The sequence below is a fragment of the Punica granatum genome, chromosome 1, assembly GCF_007655135.1.
Source record: "Punica granatum isolate Tunisia-2019 chromosome 1, ASM765513v2, whole genome shotgun sequence".
Lineage (NCBI taxonomy): Eukaryota > Viridiplantae > Streptophyta > Magnoliopsida > Myrtales > Lythraceae > Punica > Punica granatum.
In genome coordinates this window covers 6,496,515-6,517,131 of record NC_045127.1, presented here as the reverse complement: position 1 = coordinate 6,517,131, position 20,617 = coordinate 6,496,515, and the positions used below count along the sequence as shown (strand labels likewise).

The following is a 20,617-nucleotide window of genomic DNA, read 5'->3' as shown; positions in this document are numbered from 1 at the left end:
AGATACACGAGATGAAATTAATGCGTTTCTTTTTCTGCCACCATTAATTCAAGAAATAGTAAAGAAAACAAGATGCACAAAAGGTCACCCCACTCCCGATCGAGGGGCAAAACCGGGACACCACTCTACTCCCATGACAGTGGCGCCCTGGCTAACTTATCGTATGGGAAGTTGGTCTGTAAAGACTGGGTGAGTCTTCGTATGCGAGGGTGATTGACATCGAAGTTGGAAGGGGCCTACATTTGTAGATGGAAAGGAAATTTAAGTATTGACTTGAAAGTCAGTAAAATGACCGGATTAGATGCGGGTAGGATCTGTCGGATGCAGGATTAACTAAAGGATCGACCTTAAGGCTAACCTCGAGCAAACAAATCAGGATACTTTCACATAGAGCATTGACACCAACCGTGGCTCGATAGAAAATGATTTTACACTGTTAATAACTCCAGTGTAAAGAGCCATATGGTAGTGGATTAGCTCTGTCAAATCGATATAAGTAACAATACTGCACTTTTCTTTTTTGAATTGCCATTCTTATTTCCTTTTAATTACATCATATTTGAAAATCTTAAAAAATATTTATTCTTACATTTAAATATAAATAAAATAAGTATGCATTTTAGAATGTTTAGAATAATTACAATAGTAATTTCCTTGAAAAAATATTTACCAAATACAAGCTTACGGTACGTTAGAGATCCAAATGTAGAATTATGTCTTATTATTTATATAGCAACTAAAAAAATATTATGATCGCATATTACAACATAATTAATTCGATATTCACGGAAAGAATATTTTAAAATAATATACTTAATCTTGATGATATTTAATTGACTGTAGCGTCCACGCAATGAGCGGGGTACTCATCTAGTTTATGTTTTTTTTTTTTTATGACTAGAATCCTCGAGGGAGGGAGACTGTCTTTTTTTGCAAAATAAAGCGTACAAAGAATATATGTCATCTTCCCATTCCCAGATGAATTATTTCATCCGAATTGATCAGAATCCTCGTGTACTATGAATACAAAATAGTTCCTAAAAATATGTGAAAGAAGCCACCAACATTCTAATGTAATCCAACTGATACTGGTGTTCTGGATGAAGTTCGAAATTCAGGGACACAAGCTTCTCAAATCCGCCAATTCTCCAAGTTCCGTCTCTTCGGGTGAACCTTGCAGAGATAATCTCCGAGCAGATAGACCTTGAGATATCTGTTTCATGGTAGGCCGGAACTCTGGTCGGTAGCTCAAGCATGAGAACGCTACCTTTACTACGAAGATAACTTCCGATGCGGCTTCATTTCTTGGGGATGGAATTCGCGGATCTAAGACATCTTTCAGCCTAAGAAGATCAGTTGAGGATGATGCAGACGGACTGAAAGAGATGGATGAGATGAGATCCGCTGGATGTCTTCCCATGATCGTCTCCAAAGTTAGAACTCCAAAACTGTAGACATCGCACTTCTCATTCACGTTCATTGTGTATGCGAGCTCTGGATATATAAGAGAGAAATCACAAAACAGGTTGCATAAGATTTCTTTTTTCTTTTTTTATTTAGAATCTGAATGAAGAAAATTGAAGAGGCCTAAAGTTGACTGAACCCACCTGGAGCTGCGTATCCAAATGTTCCAACAAATGTAGTCCAGTTTGAGGAATCGGGTTTCAGAAACCTGGCAGTGCCAAAGTCCGACAGGCGGGCTTCGTACTCGTCATCCAGCAGCACATTTTTGCTTGACACATCTCGGTGAAGTATCGGAGGGGAGCACTCGTGGTGCAGGTAGCACAAAGCGTTTGCAATGCCCTTCACGATGTTCACCCGCTCGAGCCACCCGAAACCCGCCGCATCATCATCATCAGTCAGTAAGCCCTGCAGGCTCCCTGATCCCAGGAACTCGTATACCAGGAAAGAGTGCCTCGGGGTCGAGCAGAACCCGTAGAATTTCACGATGTTACGGTGCCTCACCTCCGTGAGAGTGCGGATCTCGCTCTTGAACGCCTTGTGAGTAGCCGTCTCGCTCTCATCGTCATGTCCTGCATGAAGTTTCTTCACGGCGACAACACGGTCCGTTGCCAGTTCCGCCTTGTAGACGCTCGCATATGCCCCGGCGCTGATGCAGTACTTGCTGTCGAAGTCCTCGACCGCAGCTATGATCTTCCGGTACGCAATTCTCCCGTCGTAGCTCCATATTGCCAACAAAAATTCATTGCTTGTTAGTATAGCACTCTCTTTGCTTCCTTTCCTGTTTTTAAGCCAATACACAATTCCAAAAGCCATAGACAGAAGAATGAGCACGGGTATAACTACAATCATGTTTGTCGTTACCGACTCTCTGTTTCGCCACTTCTTGTGATCATTGTCTATCGTTGGACAGGGCGCCTGTTTACACGGCGCAAACCCCGCAATATCACAACACAAGCCTGCATTATGTGAAAACACTATAATCCCATCCAATCGAAGTGGGATGCAGAGAGGTAGCAGGCCTTCCAACCGATTGTAGGATAAATCGATGGAACTCAATGGAGATTTTATCTGATCAACGTTCGTGCACATGATCGACCCAGAGAGCATGTTGTGGGATAGATCTAGTATTTTTAAACTCCGCAATTTCCAGAGAGTGTCACTTATATATCCGCTCAATGAGTTTCGACTGAGGTCAAGAAGTTGAAGATCGTCAAGTCCGCTAAATTCCCCTGGAATACTCAGCGTCAGCATATTACCACTTAAGTTGAGGTACTGCAGGTTCGCGCAAAGCCTGAGCCCTGGAGGAATGGCACCCGTAAGTTCATTATTGGCCAGTGAAATACTCAGGAGATGGGACATCTGTCCGATGCTCGCCCGTATGCTTCCAGAAAGGTAATTATGGGACAAGTCAAGGTGATATAACTTGAAAAGGCTACCGATATTGGAGGGGATGGTCCCAAACAGCATGTTCTGGGAGAGGTTTAGAAGTTGAAGATTGTCGAGTTTGCTGATATCCTCTGGAATACTCTGTGACAACTTATTACAACTTAAGTCGAGGTGCTGCAGGCTCATGCAATCCCCGAGCTCTGGAGGAACGGTGCCGTTCAGTTCATTATTGGCCAGTGAAATATTCAGGAGAGAGGACATCTGTCCGATGCTTGCCGGTATGCTTCCGGAAAGGTGATTATTGGACAAGTCGAGGTAACGGAGATGCGAAAGGTTACCGATATTTGAGGGGATGGTCCCAAACAGCACGTTCTGGGAGAGATTTAGTGTTACTAATCTCCACCATCGCCGAAGGGATATAAGTGGCAATTTGCTCAGTGAGTTTCGGCTGAGGTCAAGAAGTTGAAGATTGTCAAGTCTGCTAAATTCCACTGGAATACCCTGCGTCAGCTTATTACAACTTAAGTCGAGGTGACGCAGGAGTAAGCACTGCCCGAGCTCAGGAGGAATGGTGCCGTTCAGTTCATTATTGGCCAGTGAAATTTCCAAGAGAGAGGACATCTGTCCAATGCTCGCTGGTATGCTTCCGGAAAGGTAATTTTGGGACAAGTCGAGGTAACGGAGATGGGAAAGGTTACCGATATTTGAGGGAATGGTCCCAAACAGCATGTTACGGGAGAGATCAAGAGAGACTAATTTGGGTAACGAAGAAAAGTCGAGATTGTGGAGGGTACCTTTCAAGGATAATTCTGCCAGGTTCAGGACGACGATGCTGCCAGTGCTGTAGGGCCCACCACATGAGATTCCCGTCCAGTGGCAAGCAGGGATGCTTGTATTCCAGGAGGATAGAACAGGGCGACTTCGACTGTCAAGACTGGACTTCCATCTAAGAAGTGCCTCTGCTTCCTTCCCTATTGCCATATCTCGGTTATCTCCGCTATGAACGGCACCAACAAAGGAAGTTTTGCCTGTAGCAGGACTGTTATTAGGTGATCCTACCAAAAGTACAAGGAAGACGAACGGGAAGCGCACTAATGCAGCGAGTAGTTTCTTCAGAGGAGCTGCCATTCCTGAGTGTAATATTATCAAAGGAAACTAGAGAATGGTTCGAGTTTCCGGAGGAAAGAGACCATTGCTTTAATAAGGCTGGGGAAACTTTGTCCGGGAGTGAAATTGACTGACCATTCCAAGTCAATGAGCATCTTCCTCCTCGCCGTTCCTTTTTGTTTCCTGCGGAGTTCCTCTGCATTCCTAGTAAAAACAGATTTCTGATAAAGCCATTATTACAAAGAGAAACAATTATGACTATCAGTCACATGCAAAATCTTTCGGTAGATGTTTCTAGCTAACTTACATACGTTCCGTGTCAAAAGGTCCACGATGACTAGGTCAGTCTTTGCTAACTTACATACGTTTTTTGTAGATGGAAGGAGATTCATTTCGACATGAAATCGGTGAAATGACCGTATTAGATGGGTTAGGAAACCGACCTCGATGCAGCATTAACATGATCAACTAAAGGCTTTGCTCCAAAGAAGAATAATCACTTACGTTAACATGAGCAGTGACAGAATTGCGACCCCACAAAAGCCGCCGAAGAACTATATCTCGATCTGCTTCGAAAGAACAGCAGACCAGATTAGATGGGGCAGATGAATGCAGAACAAATCTGCCGTAAGCATAAATGACGGGTTCCTTCTTGTCGTCGTTAATAAGCAGTTAGATGAAAGTGGCCATTATCATAGTGGCTATATAGATTATTATTCATACTAAAATGTCTCCTGAGGTCATGGATCCTTTTACTGGTGGGATCTCCCAAGATCGTAATGGATGCATATACGTGTATTTATTAATGGTGTTGCACATGACAGGATGATTAAACTCCGAAACCCAGATAGACTTAACCCACTGTCCTCTCGGTCACGCCCAGACTTGCAGCAGCGCCATGGAGGAGGCTGCACAAGAAACGGCTGATAATGGACGCAGAGAGCAGCAGCAGGGGAAGATGATGATCAGGAAGGACCAAATAAACAGCATCATCCTCGTACTGTTCAACTGCTCGCTGATGTCAGTGGGCCAGGTCTGCGGCCCGCTGATCTTTCATGTATACTACCTCCATGGTGGGAGGCGCAAATGGTTCAATGCGTGCCTCCTCACAGCAGGCTTCCCGATGCTTCTCATCCCAATCGCCTTCTCCCACATGCTACCACGTGTCAGGTGTCCCAACCAGTCCCAGGCGCATGCCCCGTGTGTGCTTATTAATCGTCAACTAGTCCTGGCTAGCGTGGGCCTCGGGCTCCTCCTCAGCCTCGACGGCTACCTATACTCATTCGGGCTATTGTACCTCCCCATCTCCATCTCATCCCTCCTCGGTTCCACCCAGCTGGCCTTCACAGCGGTCTTCGCCTTTCTGGTCGTCAGGCACAGGTTTGGTTCAAATATTTTCTGAGTGTCACTGTCAACTATCTGAAAGTAAAAGCAAGAATTCATATATACGATCGTGATGACCTGGTGACAGGTTCACCCACTACTCCGTGAACGCAGTCATGCTCATGACCTTCGGGTCCCTAATCCTGGGGTTCAACATGAATGGGGACCGCCCAAGGGAGTGTCTAACAGCAAGTACGTATTGGGATTCTTCATGACTGTGACAGCAGCAGCGCTCCATGGGTTCATCATGCCTGCACCGGAGTACACGCACCTACTCGCTGGTGTGGCTGTGTCATTCGACATGGTTATGAAGGTCCAGTTCTTGATATCGATGTTCGCCACAATCTTCTGCACCATTCCCATGGTGATCAACAAGGATTTCCAGGTGGGCCGCCAACGGTGGATCCATTAAACATCACTTCTCATGTCCTAGTCGTTTTGCTAATATCCATATCACATCCCGATGCAATGTTTTCCTCTTTTTCAAGGCAATACCAATGGAAGCAGAGTGGACTTTGGGCTCAGTCCTGGGAAGTACTACGCGGTGGTGGTGCTAGTGGGAGTGGCAATGCAGTTCCTGATAATGGGGAGCATCAGGATCATCTTCTGCTTCACGTCTCTGCTTGGAGGATTGGTTACATCTCTCCTCGTACCAATGCAGCAGGTGTTCGCCGTAGTGTTCCTGCGCGAGAACTTCACTGCCGAGAAGGGGATGGCCCTCGCAATGTGTCTCTGGGGCTTCGCCTCCTACTTCTACGGAGAGTTCAGGACCGGCCGGGAGAAGAAGGAGGAGGAGCTTGCCCCGCCTCATTACAAAGAATTAGACACTGGAGATGAAATTACTTCAATTGAGACCCTTAACTGATGCATGTCAAAAGTTTTTTATATCTTCTGTTCAAGCAAAAATGGCAATTTTAATTCGCATTAGTTGGTCTGTACGTGCCCCTCCCAAATGCATGTGTTGGGATTCTGAAGCTTTTGGTTCACGCTACAAGTCTTTGGCCTGTAGAAACGCGGTATCTCTGGAAAGGGGACCAACATCGTGTTTTTAGGACTTGCATATCAGGAGTCCCTCGCCAGACCTTTATGTGAAAAGTCCGCCTTGTGACTAGCCCGGAAGAGATAAGACTCGGTGCGATGCAGTATGCAAAAACTGGCTCATAATTGATTCTTATGCCAATTCTGAGCCTTTTCCTAATCAAAGATACATGAGATGAATTAACGCGTTTCTTTTCTGCCACCAATAATTTAAGAAAGAGCGAAGAAAGCAAGATGAACAAAACGTCACCCCACTTGCGATCGAAGGGCCTGCGGCTTTATCATCAAAATACAGTTGAGCCGAGATTCCATGATCTAAAGATAATGACAGGCATACTCTTTGTTGAGCTAATGCCCTTTCCTTTTATCTAAACCGCCGCGATCCACTCGAGCTTCGATTCAGCAAAGCGAAAGAATAAAACGTTATTATTCTCGAGTCACCTTTGTTCTAATCTAAATGACACAGCCTCATTGAAAAAGCAGAACGCCACCCAAAATTCATTAAACTGATCAAAAAGGTCACACTCCTGTATGTGTCCCTACTCCCTAGGAGATTTTCAGATCATACGACACACTAGCAGTATAGACGATCCGGATATATATGAGAGAGGTCACAAAACAGGTTGCATAAGACTTTTTTCTTTTTTTTATTTAGAATCAGAATGAAGAAAATTGAAGAGGAATAAAGTCGATTGAACCCACCTGGAGCTGCGTATCCAAATGTTCCAACGAATGTAGTCCAGTTTGAGGAATCGGGTTTCAGAAACCTGGCAGTGCCAAAGTCCGACACGCAGGCTTCGTACTAGTCATCCAGCAGCACATTTTTGCTTGACACATCTCAGTGAAGTATCGGAGGGGAGCACTCATGGTGCAGGTAGCACAAAGCGTTTGCAATGCCCTTCACGATGTTCACCCGCTCGAGCCACCTGAAACCCGCCGCATCATCATCATCAGTCAGTAAGCCTTGCAGGCTCCCTGATCCCAGGAACTCGTAGACCAGGAAAGAGTGCCTCGGGGTCGAGCAGAACCCATAGCTGTCTCACTCTCATTGTCACGTCCTGCATGAAGTTTCTTCACAGCGACAACACGTTCCATTGCCAGTTCCGCCTTGTAGACGCTAGCATATGCCCCAGCGCTGATGCAGTACTTGCTGTCGAAGCCCTCGACCGCAGCTATAATCTTCTGGTATGCAATTCTCCCGTCATTGCTCCATATTGCCAACAAAAATTCATTGCTTGTCAGCACAGTACTCTCTTTGTTTCCTTTCCTGTTGTTGAGCCAATACATGATTCCATACAGAATAACTAGCAGCCCGATGCATACAATAGTCACTTCCGAGATTCTGTTTTGCCTTTTGTTGTCATCATTGTATACCGTTGTACAGGGTGGAAGACCCGGAATATGACCACACAAGCCTGCATTATTTCGCAACGCCTTGAATCCACCTATTTGTGCGATAGTGTCAGATACAGGGCCTTCCAACCGATTGTAGGATAAATCGATGGATCTTAATGAAGGCCCGGATATGATTAGATCATTCATGTCCGTGATCGACCCAGACAGCATGTTGTGGGAGAGATTTAGTGTTACCAAGCTCCGCCATTGCCAACGTGTTACAAGTGGAAATTTGCTCGGTGAGTTTCGACTGAGATCAAGAAGTTGAAGATTGTTAAGTCTGCTAATTTCCACTGGAACACTCTGCGTCAGCTTATTACCACCTAAGTTGAGGTGCTGCAGGCTCATGCAATACCCGAGCTCCGGAGGAATGGCACCGCTAATTTCATTATTGGCCAGTGAAATATTCTGGAGATAGGACATGGGTCCGATGCTTGCCGGTATGCTTCCCGAAAGGTGATTATGGAGCATCGGGATCATCTTCTGCTCCACGTCTCTGCTTGGAGGATTGGTTACATCTCTCCTCGTACCAATGCAGCAGGTGTTTGCCGTAGTGTTCCTGCGCGAAAATTTCACTGCTGAGAAGGGGATGGCCCTTGCAATGGATCTCTGGGGCTTCGCCTCCTACTTCTACGGCTCATCACAAAGAATTAGCTACTGGAGATGAAATTACTTCAATTGAGACCCTTAACCGCTGCATGTCAAAAGTTTTCATTTCTTCTGTTCAAGCAAAAACGGCAATTTTGATTCACGTTAGTTGGCCGTACGTGCCCCTCCCAAATGCACTTGTTGGGATTCTGAAGCTTTCGGTTCACGTTACAAGTCTTTCGCTCGTAGAAACACGGTATCTCTGGAAAGAGGGTCGACATTGTGTTTTTAGGACTTGCATATTAGGAGTCCCTCTCCAGACCTTTATGTGAAAAGTCCGTCTTGTGACTAGCTAGAAGAGATATGCGATGCGGAATGCAAAAACTGGCTCGTACTTGATTCTTATACCAATTGTGAGCCTTTTCCTAATTAAAGATACACGAGATGAATTAACGCGTTTCTTTTCTGCCACCAATAATTTAAGAAATGGGGAAGAAAACAAGATGAACAAAAGGTCACCCCACTAGCTATCGAGGGGCCTGCGGCTTTTTCAACAAAATAGCGACAGCCACTACTGAATGTTTGAAAGACCATCCATTATGTTTTATACAGTTGAACCGAGATTCACTCGAGCTTCGATTCAGCAAAGCGAGAGAATAAAACGTTATGATTCTCGAGTCAACCTTGTTCTAATCTAAATGACACGGCCTCATTGAAAAAGCAGAACGCCACCCAAAATTCATTAAACTGATCAATAAGGTCACACACTTGCATGTGTCTCTACTCCCTAGGAGATTTTCAGATCATTCGATACACTAGCAGTATAGACGATCCGGATCGCATTACATTAAGATATAGCTTAGATAAACTAACTAGAGAAGCTTCTTTTAGATACATCTCCCCTTTACCGCAGGGACTTTAGAGAGCGAGAGGCTGCTGAGAGCTGATCCTTCGCTTCCTCAGGCGCTCAGCTATGATGAAGGCGAGCTCCAGGGACTGGGATGCATTAAGTCTTGGGTCACAGTGGGTGTGGTAGCGTGAACTCAGGTCGTCGAACGTCACCGTGCGTGACCCGCCGATGCACTCTGTCACATTCTGCCCCGTCATCTCCAGGTGGACCCCTCCTGGGTGGCTCCCCTCTTGCTCGTGCACATCAAAGAATGCCTTCACCTCCGCCTGACAACCAAATGTAGATGCAGGGCAAAATACTGTCAAGTTAGAGTCTGTGGATTATCTAGCCTGGACCTTCTCTAAACAAGATCCATGGGACCGAAAAAATACAACTATTGATTCGTGTGTTTACCATAACAATCAGCATAAGATCAGACAACCAGCTGTTGTGACTAGGCCAGGTCAAAGATGGATTGCTTAAGACAAGGTCTGGGTTAGAACTTTGCAATAACTGTTTTAGTTGTCCCTTTCTAACCAACTAAACCCATTAACATAGCCATCATATGACTTACCAATCAATAGAGCTAATAATTTTTAATGAACTTAATTTGTGAACCATATATATATGTGTGTGTGTGCGTGTGTATAGAGTGTCCACGGATGATAAACTCTTCAGGTCTATGGCTCCACTTCCAAAACATCCTAATGAATTAACCAAGATGCCGATCCCCATGCTATTTCTATGACCTGGGTTTTCATCTGTTGGGATTGTATATGTTCTTGTATCTATATTCATGTCCTGTTCCTTAATCCTACACCCTTATTTAAATTCCATCTCCTTTAAGTCCATGTTCCTCAAAGAAAAATATAAAGTAAGATTAAAGAATAGAATAGGTACCCTGATGGCATCAAATGGACGGGTTTTGAGGCCGCATGGAGCCTTTATGGTGTTTCCATGCATAGGATCACTGATCCATGTGACGATTTGCCCGGCTCTGCGTACTGCTCTAATCAGATGGGGGAGTTTAACTCTCATGTTCTCTGCTCCCATTCTTGTAATTATAGTTATTCTCCCAGGCTTGTTCTGAGGATTCAATATCTCGATAAGCTTGACCAGCTCGGTTGGGTCCATCTTATCACTCACCTAAAACACAAATATCCATATATAATAGTTGGAACACGGTCAATTTTTGAAATTCAATTCATCAAATTTGTTGAAGTAATCCAAAATCAACCTTGATTCCGAGGGGATTGGCTAATCCTCTTACGAACTCAACATGGGCCCCATCAAGCTGCCTTGTGCGTTCTCCAACCCACAGCATATGGGCAGAGCAGTCATAATAGAGGCCGGAGGTTGAGTCCATTCTAGTGAGTGACTGCTCGTAATGCAAGAGCAAACACTCATGAGAAGTCCAGAACTCGGTAGATGTCATGATTGGATGGTCCAGTGGGAGCCCAGCAGCAGCCATAAACCCGAGGGCCTCATCAACCCGATGAGCCAGCTCCTGGTACCTATAATTGCACCAAAAGCACGAGTCAGCATGATATGTGAAACAAAAAGAAGAGGATCTTCAGAAAAATAGACAAATGACCTGCAGCCTCAAGAATTTCAGACACATTAATTGGACTCATAACCAGGCCTGGTATCAGCTTAAACAGCCTAGAAGACTGAGAAGATTTAACAGTCCAGAAGAATCTTTGAAAATATCTCAAGCAAAACTGAACCGGTAACTAGAAAGAAGGAGCAGCTTGGTGTCATATTAATGGAGACCAAAATGTTCCGGCAATGTACGTCGTCACCTATGCACTAAGCAACCAAACCATACAGGGCACAAAAAAATCAAAAGAATTTCTTCACAGTGGAGAGACACAAATGCGTAAAGGAGGCCATAGCAATGGCCTCTGACCTAAAGTACCTTATGCATCGCAAAAACTCTTGGATTACATTTTAGATTTTACTCATCACCAACAAATTCTTCTGCATTATATCGGAAAAGTACAAGAACTGGGGGAACCAAATCTAATGGGTATACCTGTCTCCCTGCTCGCTGTGCTCTGCGAAGTCCAAATTCCACTCGGAGACCCTCTGCATAGCAGCATACCCACCAGTTGCGAAAGCCCTGAGGAGATTCAAAGTAGCAGCAGATTGACAGTAGGCCCTAATCATCCTCTCTGGATCAGGAATTCTCAACTTCTCTTCAAAGGCGTCGCCATTCACATTGTCACCTCGGTAGCTCGGGAGCTTCACGCCGTTCTTCTCCTCAAAGGGCTCCGATCTTGGCTTCGCAAACTGACCTGCCATCCTCCCCACCTATACCCAACAAAGAAGAGTCGCAAAATGCCCAAGAATTGCCCTTCCCAAAAATTCCAAAATAACATTTAGCCTAAAATTGTAAGCTTTCAGACAGCGATAAACTGTCACTGCAGAGATCTTTCTCATATTGAATCCCAATTCCAGCCGCTTGCGGAGTTTAATTATCGAAGCTCAAACGTCCAGGTTCGACATGGCACCCCAGCATTTGCAGATTCAATCAACTTTGAATGTGTGGGAAAGTTTAATATTTTCTATGCTAGTGGACAGATGATTCGCACAATCTCGATACTTCTCATTCATGGAAAACCCAAACAGTCAAGGAGGAGGAGGAGGAGGAGAAATTAAAGGCAAAGTTCAGACCTTTATGACAGGCATCTGACCACCAAACATCATGACCACGCTCATCTGCAGAAGGATTCTGAAAGTGTCCCTGATGTTGTTGGCATTGAACTCCTTGAAGCTCTCCGCGCAGTCCCCACCCTGCAAGAGGAATGCGTTCCCCATGGCGGCCTCCGCCAGCCGCTCCTCCAAGCTCCGAGCCTCGCCGGCAAACACGAGAGGTGGGAACGACCCGAGGGTCTCCAGCACCGTCTGCAGCTCCTCCTGATTCGGGTACTGGGGAAGCTGCAAGGCCTCCTTCGTCTTCCAGCTGTCGGGAGCCCACTTCTCTGTCCTCCCCGGCGGCGGCAGGGCCGTCACGGCGGCGGAGATGGGGCGGAGAGAAGGGGCGGTCCTGCTGGGTTTGGTCCTGGAGGGGAAGAGGGATTGGGGGCCCCGAGAGGAGGGCAAGGATTTGGTGGGAATGACGGCGGCGGCGCTGCCGCTGGGAATCGCCATTGTTGATCTCCCAACCCTCTCCTGAATGGGGCGCGAAAGCATAAAATGAGAGAGAGAGAAAGAGAGAGAGAGAGCGCCAAGAGATTGAAGGGGCGATTGCAGAGGTCCCGGCGGAAGATTTTGTAAACCGAATTTCGCGGGAGGGACGGGGGCATTTTGGGAAATAAATCATATAATGGTAATTTGTAAATTTCATATATGGCCACATGGTATAATCTTCCATATGATACTGTCATTAATGTGCACCCAAGAGATGACGAGCATTGTCTTGCAAAAAATTATGTCATGAGATGTTTGTTCGGTCTAGTCGGGTTGTTTTGGACTTAGAAGTTTCGTCATGGAGGGATAGCTATCGAATCGAGAGCTCAAGATAGAAATTTAGTCAAATAGATTGATGGTTAGTCATCTAACTATAAGAATATTTCAATACATTGAGTTCATAAAAAGCATAGTACGACACATGAAATTGGACTGGTAAGCTCCTATGCTGGCTAACTCGAACCGCTGATGAAATAAGCGAAAATATCCTCTCTTAACCTTGAGATGAATCTATATATAATTATAAAAGTCAGAATAGAACATCATATAATGTCACATAGAACGTAGGTATTTTATGGTTGAGTAACTCTTGAAATTCGCACTAATCACTATGAGAGAAATGACGTAGTATCATTGAGCCACATCATTCGTGAAATTTAAAGACGTTTGAGTTATCGAGAATGAAAAGTCATATATTCTAATCTTAAGATTAAAATTTAAAAATAATTTTTATTTATACACATTCTTAGCATTTTCACATAAAAATAAAGTACAACCTTTCATATCTTACGAACTACGAAAATTTAATTTTTTATTGAAATCACAAAAATATTCGACTAACTATTTTGTAGGAGTTTATCAAACCTATATATGAGGGAAAAAAAGGTTTAATCCAAATAGAATTAATAAGAAATAAACCTCAACTAAATATAAATTGTGACAACTTCCTTATAAATAGGTATAAAAAAATTCTTTATAGGCGAACTTTTATTAATCGTGAATATTTTAAAATCATTTGTAAGCTTATTCCATCGTCTAGTTAACAGTAAAATCTTACCTCGGACCTTCGATGACTTCTAGTAGGAGGGAGGGAGCAGGCAGGATAAGGGTGTTGTGGTAAATATATACTCCATCCCCTAAAGAAGGGGAAGAAGTCCAACAAGGTCCGAGATGTCGGGCCAAAACCAAGAGCGACAAAATCTGATAATGTCATTTGGATTTATTATTTTAAATGTTCGCCTCACGTACCGACCGTCGCTTACGTGCTAAATAGTGACGAAGAAGCCAAAAACGTGTGGCACGGCTCCGCGTCCCAAAAAGTTACAAGAAAATATCCTATAATTTATTTTCAATTACTTGAAATGCTCATGAATTTAATGTAATAAAATAATAATTTTAATGACTAATAAAAAGACATGTATGATTCCGCCACAGAAATCACCGAAATTACTTGATTACTATGCGATGACTAGTGTCATTGCGCTACTTCCATTTTTCTCAATGTCCTATAATTCATTACATTCATAATATTAAGGGGGTAGTTGTAATCAATGTTACCTGTAGTAATATCGCATTCTGCATGAATATATCTCGGTTGAGTTATTATATAATTACATGATATAACGGATGTACGAGATAAGCCATGCAAGTCATCAAAAATGAGCAATAGGCGGGCTAGTGCTTTCTTTTATTGGCCAGTGGCTCCTATATTTTACGAATTTCTATTGTAGAATAGAAGATATCTATATACATATAAACCTGAATATGATTCATAGCTCATGTTTTTATTCGTGTCGTGTTATGTTTAGGGTGCATGACATTCTAGTGTTGCACGATTCTCCTTGTAGCTTAGCATGCGCAACTTGGTGCTCTATATTTTGGTCCCCACAAACACATTAGTCCTCCCTTTGGACCACAAAATTGTAGACGCACCGACCCTACTCTACAACCGCACATACCTCACCATGTAGCCCGCTCGCCACATCATATCCCTCCGCATGCAAATTGCCTCACTGCTTGACTCACACGTGTCTGGTTTGCAATAGTAGTCGTGGGCCTCATTTTTTTTTTTTTTAATGACGTGAGGTTTCGCCCGTCTAATTTCATGGATGCCAATCTACTACAATACAGGGTAATCCGCCCGAAACCGTACAGGGTAACTAGAAGGAATTTCAAACTCGGGACACTCTCCCTTGCCACCAAATCAAACCCCCCCTAGGGGTTATGGTAGTCGTGGACTCACCTGCTTTCGCAGGTAGGAACTAGCTAGCTAATAACTAATTTATATTCATAAAATTACAATACCATTTCTACAACATATATGCATTCGTTCAATCATCAATCAATGGATGAATTTCAGCCCAACGTTGTAAGAATTATGATCGATGGAAGAGTATCCATTTTGTATTGATACATACAATTTCTTTTTCTGCCCATTGAAAAAAAAAAACCATTTTCTTTTCACCCAAATGTTAGCCCAAACAAAATTTGGCCCGTTGGAACCAACTTTACCTCTGGTCCATACTCTGTGCCGGCCCCCCTCAGGCCCTAACTTTACTGATGGGCCCAGCTCAAAACATCCTTAATTTTGTCGAAGATCCCTCCTCTATTTTTCCATTAAACAAGAAACCGGAAGGGGAGCAAAAACAAAAGAAGTTATTTGAAGAAGTAAGTGCTTTTAATCTGCATATAATTTCTACACAAAATTTAGAAAAATCACTCTCTTTTTTTTTTTTTCGCTGAGATCGAAAAATTTGCATCCTTGTGTGCTTTTTCTCCGCGGGGCATATTTTCTGCATCTTCTACAACTTCAAATATGAGGATTACTACTGCAACATGGCATTAATATTCATCAGCAACTAAGCAATTCGAGTCGGAAATCACCTACTTCTGTGCCGACTTCGGCTTCCGATCATCCAAATATTTTGTGTTCAGTAACTTTGATTAATTAACTTGAGCATTCTGAATTTGTTGTGTATTTAATTTGAAGAATATAAACTTTTAAGGGAGACGGAGGACAAAAGGGGTAGAGACTAGAGAAGGGGGCATGGGGAATCTTCCTGTGCGGTGATCGTACAAATGTCATTTCACAAAGCTGGACCTCTGTTGATCTTGATCGGATCAGACGATCAAGACAAGAGCTGGGTCCCCTTCTGGATTTTGGGCAATCCTCTCTGGCTCTGGCTTTGCGTTGCTTATCATGTACATGTTCTTTGCCCCTCGTATACTTAGAAAAGGCAAACGTTAGTTCTCGACTCGATTGATATTCCCTCCAATTTGGTTTCATGGACATAAGTTAATGAGCCAATACTCATACAAAGTTGAAATCGTGACATCGTGGGATCGGGCTAAAGAGTGAGACCAAGTCTATACTTCCTGTATATCTATACGAAGTCCTTTCAATGAAACATGTGAGCGATGAGCATGGGAATGGGAGAGGGGACCACATATATTCATCAACAAGAACTGGAAAGACGAAGGACAAAGCGAAAGAGAAAAATGGACATTTCCAATGATGAAAAAGGGTTTTGGGGTTGTTGGCCCACTAATAATGCAACCATCCAACTATTCGATTCGAGAAAATTAAAGCGAGCGATCCAAAAATATCTTTCGTAATGACGTCGAAAGTGAGGGATTAGTCTCATCTAAAAATTGACTAATATATAACTTTAAAAAAATATGCACCCAAAACTTAAATTCAAAATTTTCATCGATAATCATACGGTTAGTCAATTTTTGAGGAGATTATAATTGAATTCCTTTCCATGCCAATCATGGAGATATTATTCGGAAAAAGAAGGAACAAAAGTGGCCGGAACCAAAACTAATCCATGCCTGCCTCGCGTAATGACAATTCCTCAGCACATGAATAAATTGTATCATATTAAAAACTTAAAATAAGGGGCATTTCTACTTTTATTGAATCAAATATTTAATTAAATAATAGTTTAATAAGACATAAGATAAGATAATAAAACTTAATAAACATGAAAATAAAAGCAAAAAAATTCCTAAAAGAAATATCGACAGATATTCTTTTTTTTTGAAAAATAAAATGCAGAAAATCGTTTTTGTCTTTCCCGCGCACGTGCTGCACTTATTTTCAGGTTGGAGTTATCTGAGTGTTCTAACACGCGTTTCTATAAAAAAAATCTCCCTAAAACAATTGCCCTAATTACAAGATCCGAAGTCATTAAATCCCATATAATCATGTGATTTTACTTAGGCCGTCTAACAGTACCAAATCTACAGGACAAACATTTTCTATATACATTCCTAGGAGATTCAAATAAGAATTCGATGCAGAATCGATGCCTTCTCACATAGGAGAAGGTGGCACACGAGACCGAATAGAATCTTACTACCTGGGTTGGTCGGTCGAGTCACATTTGCCGTCGTCTACAGATTACACGTACAGAAGTAAAATCTTAATATATCGTATGTTTGGGTCGCATTGCAGTTTGCATTTCCATTTTCAGACAGCTTGTATCGAACATAACATGAGGTCGTATCCTCAAGCAAATCATCGACATCTCCAATGTACTTCGGTCACCCGAAATGATAAATTAATAATTGGAAATCAGGAAGTAATCAAAGGCACACGGGCTATTTTATATTTTCTTCTACCCAATATTAATAATTGTTCAAGGAACATACAAACTAGTTCACCGGAACAACAAACGACATTTACATCGATAAAGACCCACAACATGCAACATCATATCATATCACATGCATATTGCATACTAATGCCAGGAAGATGAAAAAAGACGAGAAGAAGAAAACCCAACCCGAACAGCATTCTACTTGAACGGCATGAAAAGAAATAACCGGAAAGGAGATGAGGTTTTTTCAGGGAGAACGAGGCCAACCATAAAGCGCCGCATCAGCGTCGATCCCTTCGTAGAACCTGAGCTCGAGCTCCTCAAGCCTGCCTTCATCGTCCCACATCTCATCGAAGCTCCCGTCGTCATCATCGTAGTAATCCCCGACCTCCCCGGCCACAAACTCCCAGGCCAAGTACTCAGAAGCGTCTGAGAAGTCAGAGCACTCCTCCCAGTCATAGTCGTTCCTCTCATCGTACCTATCCACTACCACTGGTCCCAGGACAGTCAGTTTTGGGTACCTCTCCTTGAAGAACTGGGGCCCCAGCCCCACATTCCAGCACCCTCTTAGGTCCAGGAACTCGAGGTCGGGGCAGCTTGCGAGGATCTCCCGGAGGCTTTCAACGGTGATAAGTTGGTAGGCGATCTCAAGGTGCTTGAGCCTCGGCATTGTGGAGGCAATTGCATGGGCTTCATCATCTGGCGAGGATTTTCTTAATGAATTTATCGGGGGCATATTTCTGCAAAGGACTGATAGCGACTTGCAGTTCTTTCCGATTATAGCCAAGGCCCGGGCCCCCATCTTGTTGCAGTAGCTAAGGTCCAGGAATGTTAACGCTGAGAGCCTCCAAGCTATCTGCTCCACCACTAAGTCGGTGATTTCACTCCGGGGCAATCGCAGTGTTTGGAGGGAACCGGCACTGCAATATCAATGCACAAAAATGAATTCAACCAAAATATACAGTCTTAGTTTCCATTACGATATTTCTACAACTCTGATGATGCAAAGATATATCTAGGATATGTTTCAATAACCGTTATCTCCGGCATCAAATTTCAGGTTCATTGACATTATGGAACTGACTGTACAAAAGGGCAGTGAGCCTGAACTACCGCTGCATTCATCTCACCTTAAGTGCACATCCAAAGCGATCAGTTTGAAAAAGGAAAAAAAAAATTCAAAATCTATACTATGCAGACAACTATTAACTACTTGTAATTCAAACAACTAACTTTTTCCAAACCATTTCAGTGAAACATCGTTCAATCTCAATCATTAAAGGCATCGAGTCTCAATCGCAAAGAATCCTTTTCCCCTCTACATTGTGTTACTGCATCCATTCTAAATAGCAAATTGAATTTCACATATGACGTTAGAATGGAGGACAATGCTCCATACGACCAAATTACAGGTGTACAAACAGGAAAGTACAGCACAGAGCAGGATAACACACGAACCAAGTTAAATAAAATTCGAACAGATCTCAAACCATTACAGCAGAACAGAACAAAACTGAACTGAACCATTTTCGAAAGACCAACTCTACACAAAATTGACGCAAAACACTAGCACCATCTGTTAGTATAGTACAATTAGGACCTAGCAAACTAAACCGAGAAATGTAATGTGGAAGTAATCCACAAATTCTTGCTTACTGTTCAGCAATGAAGGAGAAGATGCCCTTGTCCTTTAGACCGAGGCCAGAGACATTAAGTTTCCGGATGGACCCGCCGCTCCTCCTTACCAGCATCTCAAGCATACGGTCTATGTGATCGGGATGGCACCTGCTGCTCCAATCCTCAATGTTTATCTCTTGCCAGCAGTAGGGCCCTGCCACGGCTTTCGCCCACAATTTGCACACTCCAGGGACGACTGTCAGTATCTCGTGGAGGGAGAGGTTCCTGAAGATTAGCGCGAGCGCATCAGGAATCAACTCGTCCCAGCGCCGAAAATTTCCGTTCGCCTCTTCTTCCATCTGCTCGAAAACCCGACAGGGAAGTTCCAAAACCAAATAAGGAAAAGGTACGAACAGAATGTTCAGAGATATTCATGTTTCATTCTGACATCGGATAGAAGCAATCAAGTCGGAGATGCAACCAAGACCAGATACCAGGTAAGGACTAGGGTTTCAACCCAAAATCGGAGTATGAACTTGCCAAGAAAATTAACATTTACTCAAAATTAAAAAGAAATGGAAGAATTTCTTCGGAAAAATTCATGCTTTGTTTTCATTCTATACACCTGGGTCAAGAATTTACCAGAGAGTACAATCAACTCCGAGACATAGCAAAACGGAGACGATGAAGCCAAGATTGGTGCAGGGAAAATTGGATAAAAATCAAAACTTTACGGCATCTAAGCAAACTAAACGAACACGGGAGAGCTGAAAATTTGAACTTGAGACCAAATCAATGGAAAAAACGCGGTTCCAAGAACCAATCCCGCAACCCCAAAAATGGCTGAACACTGAGCACAGGCTTATTATCAGATCAAGAAACCAAATCTCCCAAGAAAGAAACAAGAACTTGGGGCAAATCCAACACATAAATTGAAGGAAAAACTCGGTCGGATTCCAACACCTCTTCATTGCATGGATCTCGAGGTTTCTGCAGCTGAGGAAACAGAAGAAAAGGAGGGCGAAGGAGCAATCTCTGGACTTTCGGGTCCTAAAGCAAGATCAAGAAAGCAGAAGCTCCTCCCCAGCTGGAAACGGGGAAGGGAGGAACAGAGGAGCCCAGAAACAGAATTCAGCATCAGCACCATATCAGTTCCATCTCCTCGAAAATTAAAGCTCGATAAGTGTTGGAGAAACGAACCCAACCGAAGAACATGGAAAAAAAAAAAAAAAGAAGAGGATATATAACAAGCAAGTACCCAAGAAGAGAAGTGAGATTTTCCGAGGAGGCTTTCGCTTTGGATATTGGCAAAAGGACTCACCGGTTTTTCCGCCACAGATGCAGAGAGAAAGTTGAGAGAGTGAGAGAGAGAGAAAGAGAGAGGAGAATGCAGCAAAAGCAGAGAGAGGCCACAGGAGCAAAGGATGTTATCTGCCCACCTAGACCTACTAATAAAAGCCTCTGGGCAACCACCAACAAACAAGAAACAAGACAATCCCCCGAGCCAACAGTTCCAAAAAAAAAAAAGAGAGAGAGAGAGAGAGAGGAAAAGGTAACTTCGAGTTCATAACTTTTACAAAGTTACACCAACCGGACAATAATGCACTTCACCTTTTCATCCACTTCATCAATCTACAACAGTCGTTCCATACTCTAGCTTCGTTCGCGCGATGTGTCGGTCCGGTTTGACGAGTTTTACAATGAGGTGGAGAGAGGGGAAGCGGTTCAACGGGGACACTCAAGAACTGTCAAATTTTTACCGGGGTGTGGCGTGGTTAACGTGCCGCACGCAGGTAGCGTACGGTACACTTCATGTGCGGTGTTAAATTGTCAATCTTACTTTTCAAGTTTTCTCTTGGGAAAGTGAAAGGCGCTGTAAGTAAGTAAGTAAGTAAGTAAGGGGCAGTTAATGGGGAGAGGCGACAGACTTCGGGGGGTTAAAGTGAAAAAAAAA

The 20,617-nt window shown here is 43.4% G+C and overlaps 3 protein-coding genes and 2 pseudogenes across 7 annotated transcripts; 1 reads left to right on the top strand and 4 right to left on the bottom strand.

Annotated features, from left to right (window-relative positions):
* Positions 1–796: 796 nt before the first annotated feature.
* LOC116196000 (probable leucine-rich repeat receptor-like protein kinase At1g35710) lies at positions 797–4,210 on the bottom strand. Its single transcript, XM_031525495.1, has 2 exons — positions 1,608–4,210; positions 797–1,494 (listed from the first exon to the last, which is right to left on the bottom strand). The coding sequence occupies exons 1-2, from the start codon at positions 3,976–3,978 to the stop codon at positions 1,115–1,117; spliced, it is 2,751 nt and encodes a 916-aa protein (XP_031381355.1). The 5' UTR covers positions 3,979–4,210; the 3' UTR covers positions 797–1,114.
* Positions 4,211–4,899: 689 nt separating this feature from the next.
* On the top strand, positions 4,900–6,572 carry LOC116192391 (annotated as a pseudogene).
* Positions 6,573–6,952: 380 nt separating this feature from the next.
* Positions 6,953–8,931, bottom strand: LOC116202476 (annotated as a pseudogene).
* Positions 8,932–9,073: 142 nt separating this feature from the next.
* LOC116192575 (phospho-2-dehydro-3-deoxyheptonate aldolase 1, chloroplastic-like) lies at positions 9,074–12,509 on the bottom strand. The gene is made up of 5 exons (XM_031521157.1): positions 11,927–12,509; positions 11,286–11,563; positions 10,488–10,764; positions 10,151–10,396; positions 9,074–9,537 (listed from the first exon to the last, which is right to left on the bottom strand). Exons 1-5 carry the CDS (start codon positions 12,443–12,445, stop codon positions 9,280–9,282), a joined length of 1,578 nt encoding a protein of 525 aa, XP_031377017.1. The 5' UTR covers positions 12,446–12,509; the 3' UTR covers positions 9,074–9,279.
* Positions 12,510–17,029: 4,520 nt separating this feature from the next.
* On the bottom strand, positions 17,030–20,140 carry LOC116187148 (F-box protein FBW2). Of its 5 annotated transcripts, none has more exons than XM_031515783.1 (4): positions 19,985–20,116; positions 19,627–19,750; positions 18,703–19,022; positions 17,030–17,966 (listed from the first exon to the last, which is right to left on the bottom strand). In XM_031515783.1, the coding sequence occupies exons 3-4, from the start codon at positions 19,020–19,022 to the stop codon at positions 17,294–17,296; spliced, it is 993 nt and encodes a 330-aa protein (XP_031371643.1). In that variant the 5' UTR covers positions 19,627–19,750; positions 19,985–20,116; the 3' UTR covers positions 17,030–17,293. The 5 variants fall into 5 exon arrangements, with proteins under 5 accessions (XP_031371643.1, XP_031371619.1, XP_031371610.1 ...); XM_031515759.1 differs by having other exon boundaries at positions 19,922–20,086; XM_031515750.1 differs by lacking the exon at positions 19,627–19,750 and having other exon boundaries at positions 19,985–20,140.
* Between the last annotated feature and the right edge of the window lie 477 nt (positions 20,141–20,617).

Excerpts from the sequence above, each read along its gene's own strand:
- LOC116196000 (XM_031525495.1), bottom strand. The coding sequence starts at position 3,978 with ATGGCAGCTCCTCTGAAGAAACTACTCGCTGCATTAGTGCGCTTCCCG. Across the intron at positions 1,495-1,607 it reads ATTTGGATACGCAGCTCCAG|AGCTCGCATACACAATGAAC; the intron begins GTGGGTTCAGTC and ends TTATATATCCAG.
- LOC116192575 (XM_031521157.1), bottom strand. The coding sequence starts at position 12,445 with ATGCTTTCGCGCCCCATTCAGGAGAGGGTTGGGAGATCAACAATGGCG. Across the intron at positions 10,397-10,487 it reads CCAATCCCCTCGGAATCAAG|GTGAGTGATAAGATGGACCC; the intron begins GTTGATTTTGGA and ends TTTGTGTTTTAG. Across the intron at positions 9,538-10,150 it reads GTCCATTTGATGCCATCAGG|GCGGAGGTGAAGGCATTCTT; the intron begins GTACCTATTCTA and ends TTTGGTTGTCAG.
- LOC116187148 (XM_031515750.1), bottom strand. The coding sequence starts at position 19,022 with ATGGAAGAAGAGGCGAACGGAAATTTTCGGCGCTGGGACGAGTTGATT. Across the intron at positions 17,967-18,702 it reads TTCTCCTTCATTGCTGAACA|TGCCGGTTCCCTCCAAACAC; the intron begins GTAAGCAAGAAT and ends TTGATATTGCAG.